Genomic DNA, 18,413 nt, shown 5'->3' with positions numbered 1-18,413 from the left:
TGAACCCTATTTCAATCTCAAGATGCTCCCTATAACACACTCATTTCTGAAATCTTTCTGCCGATTTGTGCTAGAGCAAACTAGAGGTACCGTGGGAGGCAGGTCTCCACATCAGTGGGGGTTACCCCAGTGTGGCTGAAGAAACCCAGCTGAAGCTTTTACCAGTTGTGTGAAAGCAGGAGCGAAAACAGAACCAACCCTTCTGTTCTCATCTGTGAAATTACATTTGTAGCTTTGCCCCCAAACCAGGCTCCCAAAAAGGCCCAAGCCGGAGCTGGGAAAGGAACACTGCTCCCCAGCCTGCGTTTAGTAAGGGCATGACAAAGCAAAAGGCTCGCGCGCGCATTGAGCATCCCTGTCCTCTGACAGGGCAGCAAGCGCTTGGATGATACATTTACTGCAGCTTGCGCTGCATCGTGCCTGGCCGTGTATCATCTCCATAGCAGCAGTTCTGCTAATTGAGACCAGCTGCTTCAATTCCAAATTTTTCTCTCCAGAAATATCGATACTACGATGTTATGATTAGAAAGCACTTTACCAAATGCCTCTCAGTTCTGCACAGCTCAGAAAAAGAGCAGCTGCAGAAGGAAGGGACAGTTCCCTGAACATACAGAATAAAACACTGCAAAAACACTGGAGAAATGAAGGCTATAAGAAGCGAGTCAATATAGAATAATGATGGCAGAGAAAGCAGCCTGCTGTATATGCTTGTGCCTGTCATTTTAGATGTTGAAAAGACTGCGAGCAGACTTCTTCCTTATGCTCTAAGATAAATGGCCACAGCACTGCAGTGTTACAGCTTCATGCGGCAGGTGTGCATATTTGTCAGATCCAGTTTTTCTGTCCAAGGATGGATTAAAGCAAAATCCATCAATCTGGGCCTGGCTTGGGAGAATAGCTGCGGTCTTGAATCATTTGGCTCCAGGGACTGTTCTGCACGGCCCACTGGCAAAGAGAGTCACTGGAATTGATAAGCTACTAGGAAGATTTGCAAAGTAGGAATGCCACCACACCACCACGACTTGGCTTCACTGTTGGCTATTTCCCTGTGGCTGTTGACTCCACACAGCAAGCTGTCAGCTGGATGCTTTGCAATGGTCACACTGGGATTGCCAAAAGCTGCAAACATTTTTCCCCTTTGGCCAGGCTGGATAAAGCTGGCTAACAGTAGTCAATTCCAAATTCACTTAGAAGTCTCAGGCCTTGTCTGTGACCATCAGACACAGGGCACTCCTGAAAAGACATCTGGTTACTGAGTTTATGCAAGAACTGGGCAAACCACTTCAATCCCATCTGTTGTTCCAACCTCCTGAGCACAGAGAACAGAATCCTTGAAAGGGAAAATGTCACCAAGAATGGTCTGAAAATGAGAATCATGACACAGCACGTGGTTTCCTCCTGAGAAGGATGCTGTACAATCTTACAGAAAACATGGCACGCTTCAGCATGTGGCTGTGTAAACAAGGGCCTAACACACCATTTCACTACTCAGATTTCACACTACAACTGACATAATGCAACACAACTAAAGCAGAGAGATCACTTTGCTATGCTAAGTGATTTTCCTCCTACTCTGAAAATCAATGAAGTAAATAAAATGCTTTATACAGATACCAGACAGTGTCTCAAGAAACAAAATGCTCATGTTTTTAAAAAATATTCCTACTATGTTACTCTGGAAAATATTAAAAATGTTTAGAGTCTCATTCAGATTTTACCATTTACACACTTTGTTTGCTTTCATTGCGTTCCATTCATCCGCTGAATCTCCCTTTAAAATTGCAGTTTTCTTACCTATTTTGCTTTCTAACTTTTGGTCTGTATTAGAAGACTGAATCCACAGCACTGCAGGAGAGGGAATACTTCAATGAAATTCCAGTAAGTCTGAACACATTACAATTGAATATAAACTTTAAGAATCCTTCTCTGACAAAAATAAACTCACTGTATGCGTAACAGTCACTGACTACATATTCCTTTAGCCTCCATTTTCTTTCTGCTCCTAGTAAGGTTGCTATACTTACTTGTGCTGGAAAACAGCTGACACAGAAGTACATATAAGAAATAGCAGTGTAAAGATATATGCTCCATGTGCTTACGTCAGTAAAGTGCTCTATGCTGCATGCAGACCTGTTAGCGTCATCTGCAGGTGACAGCTTGATGGAATTCTGTTATTGCAGTGTAGTTGTGTTCCCTCCCATCAAGCTGAATTTAGCCTTTCCAGTCACCAAATTACATGAATAAACTTCTACGCATGTATTTATTTTATTTTTAGTTTTCCAAGATCAGTCAATGACACTCACGTAAGGAGACCGATATCACAAGACTAGGTAAAAAATGAATTAAGCTCTTCTGAACACTACAGTCATTGGGACCATCAGGACAGACACTTTGATGGTTTCCAATGGCACAGCTCTGTGGATTGTTAACAGAACTACAACAGCTTTAAACAGTCACGGACCTTGGCACATCAGATCATAATGAACCCATGCAGCAGAGCAAGCAGTAGGAGTATTCAAACAACAGATTTGCCAGCCTCTCTTAAATCTCTTCCTACTGACATTTGCACACCTCAGTCTGCAACGCATCGCAACTATTATGCGCTGCTGCAGTGGTGGAAGTCAGATGCCCAACACACATCAGTCCCACCAGAGAAGCAACAACTCTGCAGCTGACCGTTTATTTTGTTCACAAAGCACGGGCATACTCCCATTTAATTTCAGCTGCCCTAGCCTCCCCCATAACTAAATTATTGTTATTATGCTCTACATAATCCTAGTACTGACAGGGATGTTTGTTATACATAATTAAAGATATTAATTTTGCATGGAACAGAAGACACAGAGCCAAGAACTTAATGTTTTTTTAAATCTCCCATTAGAAAATTACCTTCATTAGCACCGACTCGCTGAGCTTCTCTCTGTTGACAATTTTTATCGCGACCTTCTGACATGTGACACAGTGAACCCCCAACTTCACAAGCCCTGCAGGAGAAACAGAGCAAAATAGAAAGGAAGGATTGGTTAGAAAGAGTCGCCGTTGAGATTTTTGCGATTAGTACGCCACCCAGCAGTTGGCAACTTATATGCAAACAAATTTCCACTAGTCTCTCCTCCAGCCAGATAAGGTCTTGTGAGTAATGAAGACCCTGCAGCCCACATTGTGACCCTTTGGCGGGGAAGCCACCAACATCCTTAACACTGCTGCAGTTTCGGCCATTAAAGCTGTATTTTTGTTGAAGCACTGTATTCCAGCTCTCACCACTCAAAGTGTATTCTAGCAGTAAGAAGTAAACTTCTGCCAATTTAACCGCACTAGGCTAAGGGCTTTTGCCAACGCCTGATATCAGCGAAAGCTCCGAAGTCAACAAAACTAGATGGTCAAAGGTCTGCAGTGTAGACATGGCCTCTACGTTTTTCTAGCTCCTTCCAAAGCTTTCATGATCATAATAAAAAGGTACTTAATTATGCTTTCCCTTACTGTTTTAATTTACCCTGCTGTATAAAGTTAACACTGTGATGAATGCCGTTGTGGCATGGAGGAACATCAACATATGCTGATGCAATTCTAAGTTCTTCTTATTTGTTATTATTTACTATATCCTTGTCCTCAAACAACTTAAAGTGCTGTTAAATTATTGTATTGGCAAAAGGATATGGATGTCCGATACAGAATCAGGATGCCTGAGCTATCAAAATATGGAACAAAACCCCAAGAATTAAAAGAAAGAGGTAAGTAACACACATGAAGCATTATCTTCTGCAAAATTTTGATCTAAATCTGCTGACTTGCCTGAAAGTACATAGAGATACCTCCCACAAGTGAGTTTAAGATGGTCCCTAAGCTCTCAACTCTATTGCCATTATTAAGAAAACTTGTATGTGGAAAAATTGTACTTTGTAGGTCTATTCAAGTGAGATCTTGTTTGATTCAGCTTTTACTCGTCAAACATGCTCGTGCAACACAACACCCAATAGGCTGGATCCCATCCCACTCCACATACAGTATGCCAAATTGCCATTTAGTTTGATTCAGTTATAACTGAAGTATAATGGCACTTCCCCGGTGTCACTGAGACCTGCTGGGCTTCGCAGAGCATTTACGAGCAATGACGTGCATAACAAGAAAAAGCGTAGCTCTGCTTGCAGCTCCTAGGCTGGGTTGCAGTTAAGATCCTCACCCCATCGCGTGATGCAAGCCACAAAGCCAAAGACGTTGCTTTATCTGCAAACTGAACACAACAGATGTGCAGTCCAGTGAAACAATGAATACAGGACTTCACACTTCCTATCAAGGGATGAATATATAGACTATTGCCTTACTACAAACTGTCCCCAGTGAAGTGAACTGGAGTTTCATCAGAGACTCCAGCAGTCTCCCACAGATAGTTGTCCACCTTTTTGTTACACAGTTAATCATAAATTTGGAACCATTAATCACTGGTTATTATGCTGAGAAATAAACTCCCAACTTGCTTCCAGTCACATCTCTTTTATGGCGTGCTCAAGTGTTCTGGATATTTCTAGTCACATAATTTCTCAGTCTCATCTGGTTAAATGCTGACATCCTTACTTTCAGCCATGACATAAACAAGTCACAAAAATTAAGAACGCAGCACACTGACAAATCCATTTGAAACTGTGTATAGCAATAGACTGTCCTCTGCCTGAAGTGGCTGAGAAGCACATCTGGGGGAAGATGCTGTGATGCCCAGCCAATCCTCACTCTTACATCTGAATTTTGTCTATTCAACAGATTTATAATATTACCCATAGCACTACTGGCTCTATGTTCACTGTTCATAGCAGCTGCAGCCTTACTTATGCTTCTTCTCTTTGGCTTTGTTCTGTGTTTGGATAGTGGTTACTTGGCACCACCTTGTTGAAAGTGTGCACAGTTTCAATCTGTGCTGATTGCTTCCTTCCTGCTTCCAGCACAAATCACAGCTCTACAGCACAACCACATTGCTCTTTACATCGCTCTTAGTTACTTTCAAATCTTGGCAGAACTTCTAGCTCAGTCCTTTCTATCTAGACTCCCAGGATCTGTGGCACAGTGCTGTACTGTAACATGCTGCAGACCAATTATTTTCAGAGGTCAATAAAGGTGACAAACAACTGCTCTCTGTAACTGGGTCCTTCACCCAAAAGAAAATATAAAGGCTTCTGGTATCTCACACTTCAGGGTTTGATTTCAGATGTTGTTGCTCCCAAATCAAGATGTCCGTCCCACTGAACCTGGCTGATCTGTAAACTATTTTTCCTTTGTCCTCCCTGAAGCACCCTGTCACTGAGTCATAGAAGGGTTTTAACCGTGAACGTCTGGGACACCACCATGCTGTACACGCAGTCTTCACAGTGTCCTCTGTCATTCTGGCTACGAACCTATCACAGAAACTCCAAAATTAAGATTAAACCATTCTGTTTACTCCAATAAAAAAGTTAATGAACTGTTAGAAGACACTTCACACCCTGCAAAAATCACGCTGATACTGAATCACACCAATTTTATATTGAATTAATTTCATCGACCTCAATAAGTTGTTCTTGATTTATACCACAGTACCAGAGGACAGAATGAGAAAACACATGTGAGATTTAATGCATTCTTCCTCTTCTCCTGATTTGCATTATAAAAATCAAGAAAAAAAATGCACTGTCACCACTGTCTGTTTTGTGGAGACAGAACTTTAAGACAACCCTCTGAACAGTCCAAGATAGCACTTTTCACTGTACTAAATTCACTGAATATAATTTTAGGATAAAAATAAAACATGTCGCTCTGCCTTGCCTCCTCCCCCCTCCCCTAGCCACTTCCTTTTGACATTTACATGCTAGCCTAACCAAAAAAAAATCCCTCTTAGTAAGTCCATCTATAGGATAAGGCCTTCCTGCTACTACGAGGAAATCCCAATTGAGCTTGGGCAGGAAGGGCTTGTACTCAGGACTTCTGTTCGTGTCCTGTAGTTCCAGTCCAGTGTATAACTACTCGGAGATGACGTAATGGGGATTTGAACTCCTGTGGGCTTCTGATGCTTAGGAATTCCTTTTACTGACACACGGAACATAAATCATTCAAGATGTATTATATACCTGCGCAATGACAGACCTTTAGAGACAATAAGAAGCAACTATGTGACTAAACTGCTGAGCTATTATTGAAATGGAAGTGGCAGAAATGCCCACTGAGAAACAAGTGTCCAAGGTGCGTTTACAGGGTTGTGAAAGAGGCTGCGGATCTTCTAGTTTTTCCTCTCCTGTATATGCAGCTGTTAATGAGCACCTCGAATCTACAGCAAACCTCTAATACAAACATGTCAGTAAGTTAGGTACGTACTTGTAAAGCTTATCTATACGTTTAGGACAGCACAGGTACCTGTGTGGTCCCCAAAGGAATACATATAATACTCCTAGCTGCCGCTAGGAGGATGTTTTGCACTGGCCTGACTTAAAGCAAGTCTGCCAGGCAACAAATGGAGTTTGAACTTGTCAGCTTCATGAGTAATTAACCCCTCAAATGCAGGCAAGTAACCATCATGATTGTTAAAGTTAACTCTGGTCTGTCCTGGCAGAAAATCTAAGATGCTGTGGGAAACAAGCACTTCCAAGTTTCCCCCAACCACCCACATAGCTGTCACAAACACTTCAGGCACACTTCAGATTTGCATCCATAGGTGGTTCCTGGGGGCTTGTGGGCAGTGACATGCTGGGCTTTCAAATAGGCTGTTACATCCTCTGAGCTGCAAATATTGGGCTGCTTTTGTTCTTGGCCACTGAACTGCACCAGAACTAGCCTTATAATTTCAGGTTGGGGAGTAAAGAAGAAAACATGAAAACGCTGAAAAGCAAGGGGATGTGTAAGCTAACATTGTCTTTTCATTTATAATTAAAAGTCATGATTTGAAAACCAATGAGCATGAGGAACCCCAGATGACACAAGGGAAAGATGCCATTCAAGGAAGAAGAGCAAAGGGACGTGTACAGGCCTGACACAGCCTAATGCTGCACTGACCTGCTAACAACCATGCCTGCTCATTCTGCTGCTGGTAAACTCCCATTCTGCAGACACTTAAAGATACACAGATCTTTTCTGAAAAGGACAGGAGCTTATGTGATGAGCAAGGGACAGATTTAGATCAGCTGGACAGACAGGCAGCCCATCGTGAAGCAATACAGAGAGGTATCCTTTATTTTACCCAAGAAGAATGTACTGTGGGGATGGAGAAACAAAAGCTTCCCTCCAGCTGAAACAATATATTCACTGTGAACCCACGATTGGAGCAAGCCATCTCCGTGGCTCATCTTGTAACTGGCAATCACCTCCCTGACTTTTCAGCCAACGACGGGATTTCCAAAAAGGCTGATTTACTTTTGCCTTGAATTCTGTGTAGCAATTTTCTCTACCACAGACTGAATAAACCACTAAGAGTTCAGAGTTGGTGCTATTTCATATCCACTTTACAGTTGTGTAAATAGCAGCATGAGGGAACACAACTATGGGTAGTAACACCTTACTAATGATCCTGTTATTACAACTCTTCATGAGAGAAAGAAACGTTCTGGGAACAAGAGAGAACTGTTTTTCAATCCTATCCAAACTTGGAGTCTGCCAAAGACACCAATCTGAAAAAAATTATCATTTTGAGAGAGAGAGACTAATAAAGAAGGAAACAACATCGTTGTTTAAATACAGCACTTATGGTATACTCAATGAATAACTTTCCCACAGTCTTTCAGAAATGTTAAACACAAGTAACCCATCTTCCTGATTTTTAACCATAAGGCCCATAACTACTTCAAGAAGTGGAATGAAAAATTAGGTATATTTGCTACATTTAATACATATGATTTTTCCAATGGTAAATGGAGGTCTTTCATTTTCTTTTAAAATAAAACCAACCCAATGCCCTATTTGTAAGTATTGATGAACTTCTGTAGTAGGCAAACTAGCCACTGATTTCAAAAGATCATCTGCATGTTGCTTGCTCTTCATTTCACTTCAGAGCGCATTGTCAAAAAACTTCTTAAAAAATCTGAGCAGAAAGGCCTGGTCTGGCCCATAGTATCTATTTTGGCTGGATGAGCAATAAAAGGAATGTCTAGAGAGAAATATCACTCCTCTGTTAACTTGAGTTAGCTAATTGCCAATTAATTCAAGTCAATGAATACTCTGCAAATGTTAATCTAGGCACTACAGGACACAAACATTTGTGGTTTACTTCAGGGCTCAGGCTAGTACTGGTAACAAACCACCTGGATTAAAGGAGGAACAAAAATCTTAGGCTGAACAAACTCAAGTACACTGTTTTTTAAAAAGCTTAGTGTGTGTACACCACTGCTGCATATGAGCTTTGTACATATGATCTTTATATACAAGTAATGTAATTTATCCCCACAAATTGGAGGCTGCTGTTATAAATCTTTAAAGTATGGATGCTCATTCCTGAAAACTACATGCACTAGCATTTGCAAGATCTGCAAACCTTCAGGGATGCCAGTTTAGAAAATCAACCCTTAAACCAAACAAAAGCATTAACACAACTCAAGTGGAACGTAGGACAATACTTAAAATGTAATATTCTTGCTCTTTATTCTCAACAGTTATCTTCACAAACACTGTAGTTTCAATTAGGGTTAAATCAGTTCAGTTACAGTGTCTAACTCTGCTGACTGCAGTGAGGTTGCTTTAGATCTACAACAGTGGAAAATGGATTAAAATTTGGCCCACAGCAACACGATTTCCATAGCTGTAAAATAAGGATAATAACACTTACTTACTTACCTTGCAAGGGCAGTAGAAGGATTAACTGATTAATCCTTACAAAGAATGTTGGAAAGGGATCTAAACCCTATGCAAGTTTTACATATTACAACCAGGAAAACTGCATCTTAAATACAACCTGGAAAGAAAGCTCTAGATAATTTCTTATTAATAGCTTCCATTTCATTTCCCAATTCTTTTAGTGCATAGATTTCTGGTCTCCAACAATATGCATCTTATGCTCTTCTTAGCTGCACTGGAAAGAACTTTGTTACTGAGCATCCTACTTATGGAAACCAATAATTGCCCTTAATTACTCAGTCTTCTCATTGAACAGATGTTTATTTTTCTATAGCAATTGTTATCTCTAATTATTGCATTTAAAATAAACAGATCCTTCTATCAAGTGACAGGCAAATTATATGGTTTCAATTTATAATTGCATATGGGGAAAGGAGGTATAGGGTTGTCTAGAAATCTAAAAGGATGAAGATGGAGCTACCCATGTTGGTAATGAAATAATTTGACCATGGGCTCTACAGAGAGATTCTAGTGCTACAAGGCTGTTCTGAGGGCTCGTGCAATAACTGTTTCTAAATTGAATAAACTGTAATTACAGTAGGACTAAAGCCAGAGTTCAAATGCTTAGCAGTAGCATGGAAGGAGATGTTCATCAGTGCCGGGATTCACGTGCCTCAGCTCAGAGCACAGGGAAGCTGCGCACTACATTGCTATAGCCTACATTTATCGTCCTGAGCTAAGAGCACTGTCAAATGTACACTGGCTCGGCCAGCCGAAGGGACACACTCCTCAGCTCAGAGATTGGTGAGAACAATGCATCAGCTCAGATGTGACTGGATCCACATGCCTGATATTAGAGAACAAGAGACACAGACACGTATATATATACACATCAGCTCACCAGGAGCAGGTTTTACACTGTATGCCTCAGAGATTATGGTAGGATCATCCTCCAAGCTCAGCAGGATCAAAACACACAGAACCAACATCACCTCTATTGATTTTTATCTTGGTCTCTTTCTTACAATATTTCATAAATCAATACTTCTCAGAAACCCTTTGTGCCCCCTGAATATAGCAAAGAACGTGCCTGCTGAGTCCTTTTGACATGCTCTCTTTCCCATCTTACCATACACACTCATGTGCCTAAAGAGGCCCCCTCAGGGAACCAGGATGCAAACCTTGATAGGCACACTGGATGCTGCTTTTGTAAAATGCCATTATTTCATCAGCCAAACTCTAACAAACTCTTGAAGTCCTCTGGGATGTATCAGCAGCTTGTGATGTCTAGCATGCTGAGCTCCTATTTCAGATCAAGTCTTTGTTCCCATATAAAAACACTTGGGAGACTAGGCTTTGCTGCCACAAGAGAAGTGCAGACTCTAGCTTCCAAAGTGTACATCTGAAAGCATTTGGGCAGCACCACCACCCCCTGCAGACAGGGAAAGAGAAGAGTGGTTTCATTGTTTTCAAATGAAAAAGATAAATTAAAATATAACAGATCTTTCCATTGATGCACCAGAAAAAATTTCTCTTTTTTACATCTCTGGAAGAGTATTGGGAAAACTCTGCTTTTGCCCACAACTCTCCTAGTCAAAAGCTTTTCTTTCCACTTTCTAAGAGCTGTACATCTCCTTGAAAAACTCTTCTTGAGGAATGACGAGATCCATGTCCCCCTTCAGACTTCATTAATCCTTTGTCAGGAGATGACCAAAGATGCCATTTTCAGGTATAGCAGGAAGCCACTACAGCTCAGTCTATCCTGCCTAAGACATCTTTCAGAAAACATGTCGCTATAATTAGGTAACATGTGGGTAATGAGCCACAACATCCCAGCTTGGTCCAGTGATCTACTGAGAAGGGCTGATGCGCTAAAAAGGAGGGAACACAGTGCCGCAGAGAAAGAGAAGGTGAGGAAGGAGGAGGGGAAACAGCAGATAAACTGCTCTTCACATGTGCTTTTAGCTGATGTTAATCCCATTTTCTATGCTCATTTCTTACATGTCCCCTTCTTCACCACACCCTTCCACCCTCCCTCCATCACGAAGTCCTCACATCCTTTTGACCCTCCCATCAGCCAGGATTGTTTCAGCTAGGTTATATGTGTATTAAGAACTTAATTAAAAAGAGGGGTTATCATGGAAAACCTTTATACAGAAGACAGAGGTCATGCTCTTCACAAGATTAGGCTCACCACAGAACACTTCATCTAGCCAGCTCAGTGCTGATACAGCTTACTCTGCTCTCTGACATCTCTTAATCACCCGCTGACGGATTCCTAACAGGATTTTCACTGACTGCCGACATGCTGCACTTCAGTAACGGCTCAAGAAGTGATTTGGATTAACTATGCGTGCACCCATGCTATGAACAAGGCGCGAAACAGCAAGTCACAAGCACACGCAGCACATCCCAATTCCCGTGAATTCCAGAAGGGCTTGCTGATGGCAGTGGGGTATGGCCATACACAGCCAGAGGAGAAATGCGTTGGATAGCCACTACATACATTGTTCTACAGCTACAGATTCTTTTTCCAAGGACAAATTGTTCTATACCCAGTAGAACTAATAGGGACTGATCTCTTGCAGATCCACACCCTAAATTTCATTTCATTATCCACCACAAAACCCTGGATCCTCCTCATGTTCCCTAATGAGATCTCCAAGTCCCATCCCAACAGGTCCTCACCACGTCTACGGACATCCTACCTCCCTCCACCATGTCATAATGCCTACAATTTCCTCCCACACCTCTACCCCCACTGTCTCTAGCTTCTTATGTCTCCTGCACTGTATCCTGCAGTAACACTCTCCACAGTTTTACCCATTTGTCCTGCGGTTGACTTATCACTTGCATAGTTTCCTTCCATATAGCTTACTCTCTCCTTTCTCCTATGTAGAAGACAACAGATGCTGTGGCTAGTCCAGACCTGTGAGCACATCATCTTGTTGGTTAACCAGCATCTACCAAGCAATATCTAACACCTCAGTTTCCTTATATTTCCCTCTCAGATTTGGTTCTTTCACCAGTACTCAGTCAACAGCATCCAACAAAGCCTGAAAGGACCACCTTTGAAAGATTTTTGAGACTTTGAGACCTTTATGTTAATGTCATTCCATTTATTTACATGGAGGTACTCCCACCATACACTATCATGTTATCACATACAAGAGGAGAATCAGGCCGGGGTTCAGGTAAGAGCACAGTAGGGATACCTCATCTTCCCTGTTCTACATTTGGCTCCCATGGTATGGCCCTAGCCCTTTTCCAGGTGATACTGAGACCTCCCAAGAGGGTATTGGGCTGTGGAATTTAAATCCTGTTGAGTTAATGCCTAAGTTCAAACCTCTCTGAATTGCTAATGCAGTTCCTCTTACTGTAGTTTCAGACTTCTTGAGTTCCTGTTTGGAAGCATGGTATCTGGATTATTTATTAAAAAAAAAAAAAAAGAAATTAATGTGGCTTGCTAGTGAAACAAGGTTAATACAGACACCCTGCATGTCTAGCTGTCCACATACCCTCCATCTCCAACAACTTTGGATCCCACTGGCCAACACCAACTAAATTCAACAATGAGCCTTCAGTAACAGGTTCGACAAAATTCAGCAGCTGGCTACAGAGAGACCTTGTTAAGTCACCCCAGTATGGGAAAGGTAAGGACACAGATTAGCCTTCAGTCTGGCTAAGAGAAAATGCCTTACTGGTCAGTCAGCATACAAATACACTTCTGAGCAGAGCCCAATTGTACTGCCTTGGCTGCAGGTTAGACAAGGGGACAGGGGAGGGGGATGGAGAGGGGGCAGCACTGAGGATATTGGAGGGGCAAGAGGTCAGGGGGAAGGCCTGGGGACTCGTAACAGCAGACTTAGGGGCCTACAGAACTCAGCTCCATAGAATGAAATGGAAAGAAATGGAAAGAAGTAATTTTAATAAGATTCTGGTATTTTCACATGACTCCTACAGCCCTACACGTGGGCCTACGTAGTCTCAGTTTGAGCAAATGTTTTAAGTGCTTCCTGTCCTCCATAGTGGGTTGTGTGCATTATAAAACTATGAGTGCAGAGATCTCATGATACAATTGTAACAGACTGCTTTTCCCCTTTTGCAATATGTCCCTCTGTAAAAAGTGTAGGAAATACCATGTTTTCTTAATTACACTGATCATGAGAAACCCCAAGCCTCTAGCTTAGAACAATGGGAAGAAAGACCATTTGAAAACTCATTTCTGGCTTAAAAAAAACGGAAGTCACAGCAAAAGAATTAAAGGTCAGAAAAATTGGACTATTATCATTTTAATGAACAGAAACAGGCATATAAAAAAACCCAATTTTTAAAAGTATTTCCTTTAATGTGAGAATAATGGCTCAGGTCACAGCATGGAGCTGAAAGCATTTATCGACTTCTACACCAAGAAGAACAGGAGCTGCCTGCTCATGTAGTACAAACTTCACTACAGCTGGTTCACTGTGTTCCTTACAGAGAGAGGAAAGCAGGGGGTCACATTCAATACACGGTTATAAAAAAGGCCCAAGCACCTCATTAATTTAAGGTAAGGTTTATGAGAAACAATGTAATACCTAGAGAGCACGGTCAGCTGTGCCTCCACAAAAAAGAAAGAAAATAAAGTGAATTTAATTTCCTTTCAAAAGAAAGGTGGTTGGATAAATACAAACACGCACATTGCAACCCACCTTCTGATACCCTGCTTCATCACTTGTGGGTGATGAAATTCATACCACAGTGGCTGAGGCTAAGTATGTCCTGAAATAGAGTTCAATTTCAAACTCAAGCAGGAACTGTTGATTATAAAAGGACAGTGGCATGAGAACTGTGCTATCAAAACACATCTTTGTGTCACGTTTCTGTTCCAGGATTTCTATGCAACAACCCCTGCCTGGGTTGCTGGAAGATCCCACAGTGAATTTTTCTCTTCTGGAAGAATTCACTGGAGAGGATGATGAACAACCCCATGGGTCTGATCTAAAGCCCACTGAAGTCAACGCCAAGGCTCATCTGTTTCAGGAATTTGCAGACCAGTTTCTTCATCAGCAGCTTATGGCTATCCAAACCTTCCTTCCTCTAATGGGTGTTGCTGTAGAGAATGAGATAGAAGTGATGAAAGATCTGGCTGTAGAAGACCTTACAGCTATCCCAGAACCAGCTGTTCTTAACAGTTACAAAGTATACAACTCCCTGTATGTGTTAACTATCACTAAGGCAAAACAAATCTGCAGGCATTGTTATTCTTGAATCTACAGCACCTTTTATTGCACCGCTCCCCCACACAGGAAGGGGTTCTGCCTTTACTCAAACTGGTAATTTCTTAGTATCAGCATAAAAGCCTTAAATTAGGCTCCCCACAAACACTAGCTCAAGGCCAGAGCCACAATAAAGAAGGGTAAAGAGTGGATGAGTTTTCTAGATGCCAAAAGAGAATCTCATCCCCAGGGTTTTTTCTCTGATTGCTTTCTATTCTATTAACAGTTGCATTTCTTGGCCCCACACAGTTAGCATGAGGTGCCAGAAGACTCAGGAAGGTTCAGTCAAAAAAATCTCTTTAAGAAGAAGGACAAGTTTTAAGCCTGGACAAGTACATAGAAATAAGCAAAAGACCAATAAGCATCTTCGCCCTATAGGCTACAAATATTGGGCAAAAGTTAAAAATACCATCCCTCAAGAACCAACACTCCCACAGGTGGACCCAGTTTTCCCCACATGTACACTAGTGTGATCCCATTGGCTTCCTTGGAATTATTCCCAATACTCACCGACCGAGAAGAGCCGCAGCACTCCCAGCCTCTCCAAGGAGGTGACACAACACAGCGCAGGCTACAAACAACAGCCACAGAGGAGCTCAGCGTTGACTTAGAGTCGCTCATGCTCAGAAGAGGAGGCAGCTCAGAAATAATTGAGATTGCTGTGCTCATTCAGTGTCCCGACATATACAGGGGATAAACGTGCTAAGATAATACAGTACTACCCCGCCATAACAGCATTAGACAAATCACATATCACTTTCTGCAAAGCCACTGGCCTTAAGGGATACTGCCTGTAAAGAGCATAGAAAATACTGTCTTGTCCTTATGAACATTACACACACTTAAGTTCTTTGGCTTTGTATTATGAGCTCCTAAGTGACTAGAAACTGCTGATATTCTTCACTCGTACTGCGGGGTCAGGCCACTCGCACGTTAAGGCTATAGCCAAGTTGCACAGGGTGAGGTACGTAAGAGTCTTTCCCTGAACATAAGAAGCAGCAGCAGCTGAATAGCATTTATCTGGCAGGACAGGTATCCCACAGAAACATTTTTTGTCTGTGACCCTCTATGCTTAAGACACTAAAGATTAGAGGTTGCAGTCCAAATCTTATTAGGCAATAATTTAAAAAATTCTCAGCAAGGATGGAAAAAGACTTTTAAAAGAGAATCAGGAACTCTATCAAAGGTCAAATATAGGAAAGCCTTAGTCTTTAGAGATGCCAAGTCCAATTCTGGTAACTCAATCTGCAGACCAACGAGCATGGTTTGGTCAGTTGGACAAACAAAACCAGTATGGCTAACACCGTGAGCTAGAGCAACCTGTGTAATATCACAAAATGGTGCAACGGCACTGCTATATGCACAGGATCTGCTTCCTGAGATCCAGATCAGGTCCATGAGGCCTCCTGCACAAGGAGACTGGCTACACACATTAGAAACCTGAGTGCCTGAAAGCATGTGTGTACTGTGAGCCTTACCAACAGTAGTGTGTAGCAGATTCATCCCCACAGATTTCAGCTGCAGAAGGACCTGCCCTAAGTTTCCTGAGGGACCATTTTTACTTGCAGATACAAGACTTTAAATGTCTTTAACACTAGATCTCTTCCCTTCCCTTTCATGGTGATAGAAGACACAGCAAGCTCCGGGAGATAAGACAGAGAAACACAGAAAGAGAAACTTACTTCTCAGATAAGGTTTCTCTAAACAGAGGCTTATATTCTAGTTGCAGTTGAGAAAACCAGAACTGAGAAAGAGCAAAGGTGCTCCCCTCCGGTCAGATTAAAGGGAATTAAGGCAAATCTGTGGTGCTGGGTGATTACAAGTTGTCAAATATGATGGAGAATCCCTCTGCCAGCATCAACTGTAAATCCCACTAATAACTACATGAAGAAGCCTAAAATAAAGGTTCTTTTGAAAAACTTTGTCTCTCTTCTCTGCAGTATACTCTACTCAAAATCTACCTCTGCAGCTGTATGTGAATGTTTCTGTGTACTTAATGCTGTACTGGGAAGAGAAGGTGCCTTCTGAAAGCAGAGGCACAACCAGGTGAGTGAATACTAGAGCAGGAACTTCCAGACTGCACTTGGTGGCAGTGCACTGGAAACAGCATAAAGAAAATCAGAGCAATAGATGGCCAGTTATTTAGCAACAGGGTTAGAGAAACAAATCAGGTCTTCTCTAAACTTGCTGCCTGATTTGTGCTAGTGGTCCAGAATCCACCGCTGAGGAGAAAAGAAAAAAAAAAAAAAATCTAGAACCTGCTGTTGGTTACAGAGTCACAGAATCACACAGGCTGGGAGGGACCTCTTGAGATCATCTAGTCCAAGCCCCTGCTCAAGCAGGGGCAGCTAGAGCAGGCTGCCAAAGACCATGTCCAGCTGGGTTTTGAATACCTTCACAGATGGAGACCCCAGAACCTCTCTGGCTACCTGTTCCATTGTTTGACCACCCCCACAGTAAAAAAGTGGTTTCTTGTGTTCAGACTGAATTGTGTTTCTATTGCCTCTTGTCCTGTCAGTGGGCACTACTGAGAAGATCCATCTCCCTCTTCATTCCCTCCCATCAGGTATTTATACACATTGATGAGATCCCCTCGAGCTTTTTCACCAGGCTGAATAGTCCCAGCTCTCATCTTACAAGAGATGCTTCAGTCCCTTAATCTTTGTGGCCCTATCCTGGATTCGCTCCAGTAAGTCCGTATGTTTCTTGTACTAGGGGAAGCCCAGACTAGATGCAGTTCTCCCGTTATGGCTTCATCAGTGCTGAGCAGAGGGGAAGGATCATCTCCCTTGATCTGGTCGATCCTGCAGCCCAGGATACTGCTGGCCGCTTTCGCTGCAAGGGTGCATGGCTGGCTTATGGTCAGTTTGTTGTCCACCAGGACCCCAAGGTCCTTCTCTGCAGATCTGCCTTCCAGCTGGCTGGTGCCCTGCATGTACTGGTGCCTGGTACTCCTCCCCAAGTGCAGGACTTTGCATTTCCCCTTGCTGAACTCTGTGACGTTCCTGACTGCCCAGTTCTCCAGCCTGTCCAAGTACCTCTGGATGACAGCACAATCGTCTGGTGTACCAGTCATTCCTCCTGGTTTTGGCCTTAAAAATACTATGTATTCAATTTGGCTCATTCAGTGGTTTCCTTCCACTCAGTCTCTTCAGATATTAACGAGCAAAGAACACTTTCAGAGTGTTTTAACGATGTTTAATGGAGCAACAATGCTTCTTTGCAGCAGTTTTAAAGAATGTTATCTGAATTACTTTAAGTAATTCTTCATATTTTCTACATGTTTTATCCTAAAAGAAAAGCATTCCCCTAAAGTATTCTAGCTAGTACAAGGCAACCCAAAGAAAACTAAACCAGAAGCTGTACAGCAAAAAGGGAGTGAGAATGAAAGAAGGAAGGAAGGAAGGAAGGAAGGAAGGAAGGAAGGAAGGAAGGAAGGAAGGAAGGAAGGAAAGAAAGAAGGAAAGAAAGAAAGAAAGATGTGAACGAGCTGTTTGTTTCTCTTCAGCCATGCCACAGTCCATTCATAGGAGTCCTCCTATAAGCAGAGACTTTACCAGCTTAAGGATAACCTCACATGCTTCTGCTCTGACTACAGGCAATGTCGTGAATGGGCCACTGCTGTGGTGAATTCATGCTTTTATTAGCTGGATGTGTGAAACAAGACTTCTCCTTCCTCACCTCAAACTTCCTCCTGATTCTTTCAGCTTACATGCCCTCACAAGACACCCAGCCATACAAATTGCTCTCTAATTCTTCCCATGCAGCAGGAAAGAGCCATTGCTGGACTGAGTATTAATTTGCTGACACTAATGATAGCTTACCCTTTCCCTACCCCAGTGAAGTTTATCTGCCAGCCTTACCCCTACCTCAAACACTCCCAATCAATCCATGTTTTTGGAATTGCTAAAAGGAAGAAGAGTAACAATACACAAAGTTGAAGCTGAGACTTCCTCCTTCAGAGACCTGGCAATAAGGTCTGGTTGGTCTCATTCTAATTCCAAGTGGGGATCCCCACTTCCTGCAGATCCCAGCCCAACACAGTCTGTTTTCCAGAGCCCAAAAATGTCAGGTGAGCAGTGAGGTGCACTGGGAACTAAGCAGAGAGAGTACTGTATAGTGTCTGCCTAGAGTTACCTCACATGCTGTTGTAACTGCTCAAAACAAACTGTTTTAAAATAAAAATCTTTTTTCCTTAATGTTTATTTTTAAATGGAACCAGCACACCTGGATAATAAATAATGATTTTTAAATTTTTTTTATCAATTTAATTTCACTTCAATTTCCAAACCAAACAGAAGTTGATGCAAATTACCTATAAAGAATATATGTCCATCTACAGTGAGTAGAAAATGCCAGTCATCAATCTACAAT

The 18,413-nt window shown here is 42.2% G+C and overlaps 1 protein-coding gene across 14 annotated transcripts in view; it reads right to left on the bottom strand.

The window, feature by feature from the left end:
- Nucleotides 1–18,413, bottom strand: part of BRSK2 (BR serine/threonine kinase 2) — a 327,520-nt gene that overhangs the window by 159,853 nt on the left and 149,254 nt on the right. For all 14 annotated transcript variants that reach the window (XM_030039921.2, XM_030039925.2, XM_030039923.2 and 11 more), the window contains exon 2: nucleotides 2,890–2,984. In XM_030039921.2, coding sequence (XP_029895781.1) covers nucleotides 2,890–2,984 — 95 coding nt within the window. The remainder of the gene's footprint in view (nucleotides 1–2,889; nucleotides 2,985–18,413) is intronic.

Source organism: Aquila chrysaetos, chromosome 16 (genome assembly GCF_900496995.4).
Source record: "Aquila chrysaetos chrysaetos chromosome 16, bAquChr1.4, whole genome shotgun sequence".
NCBI lineage: Eukaryota > Metazoa > Chordata > Aves > Accipitriformes > Accipitridae > Aquila > Aquila chrysaetos.
Note: the sequence above shows the minus strand (reverse complement) of the source record. Positions and strands in the feature narration are given on the sequence as shown.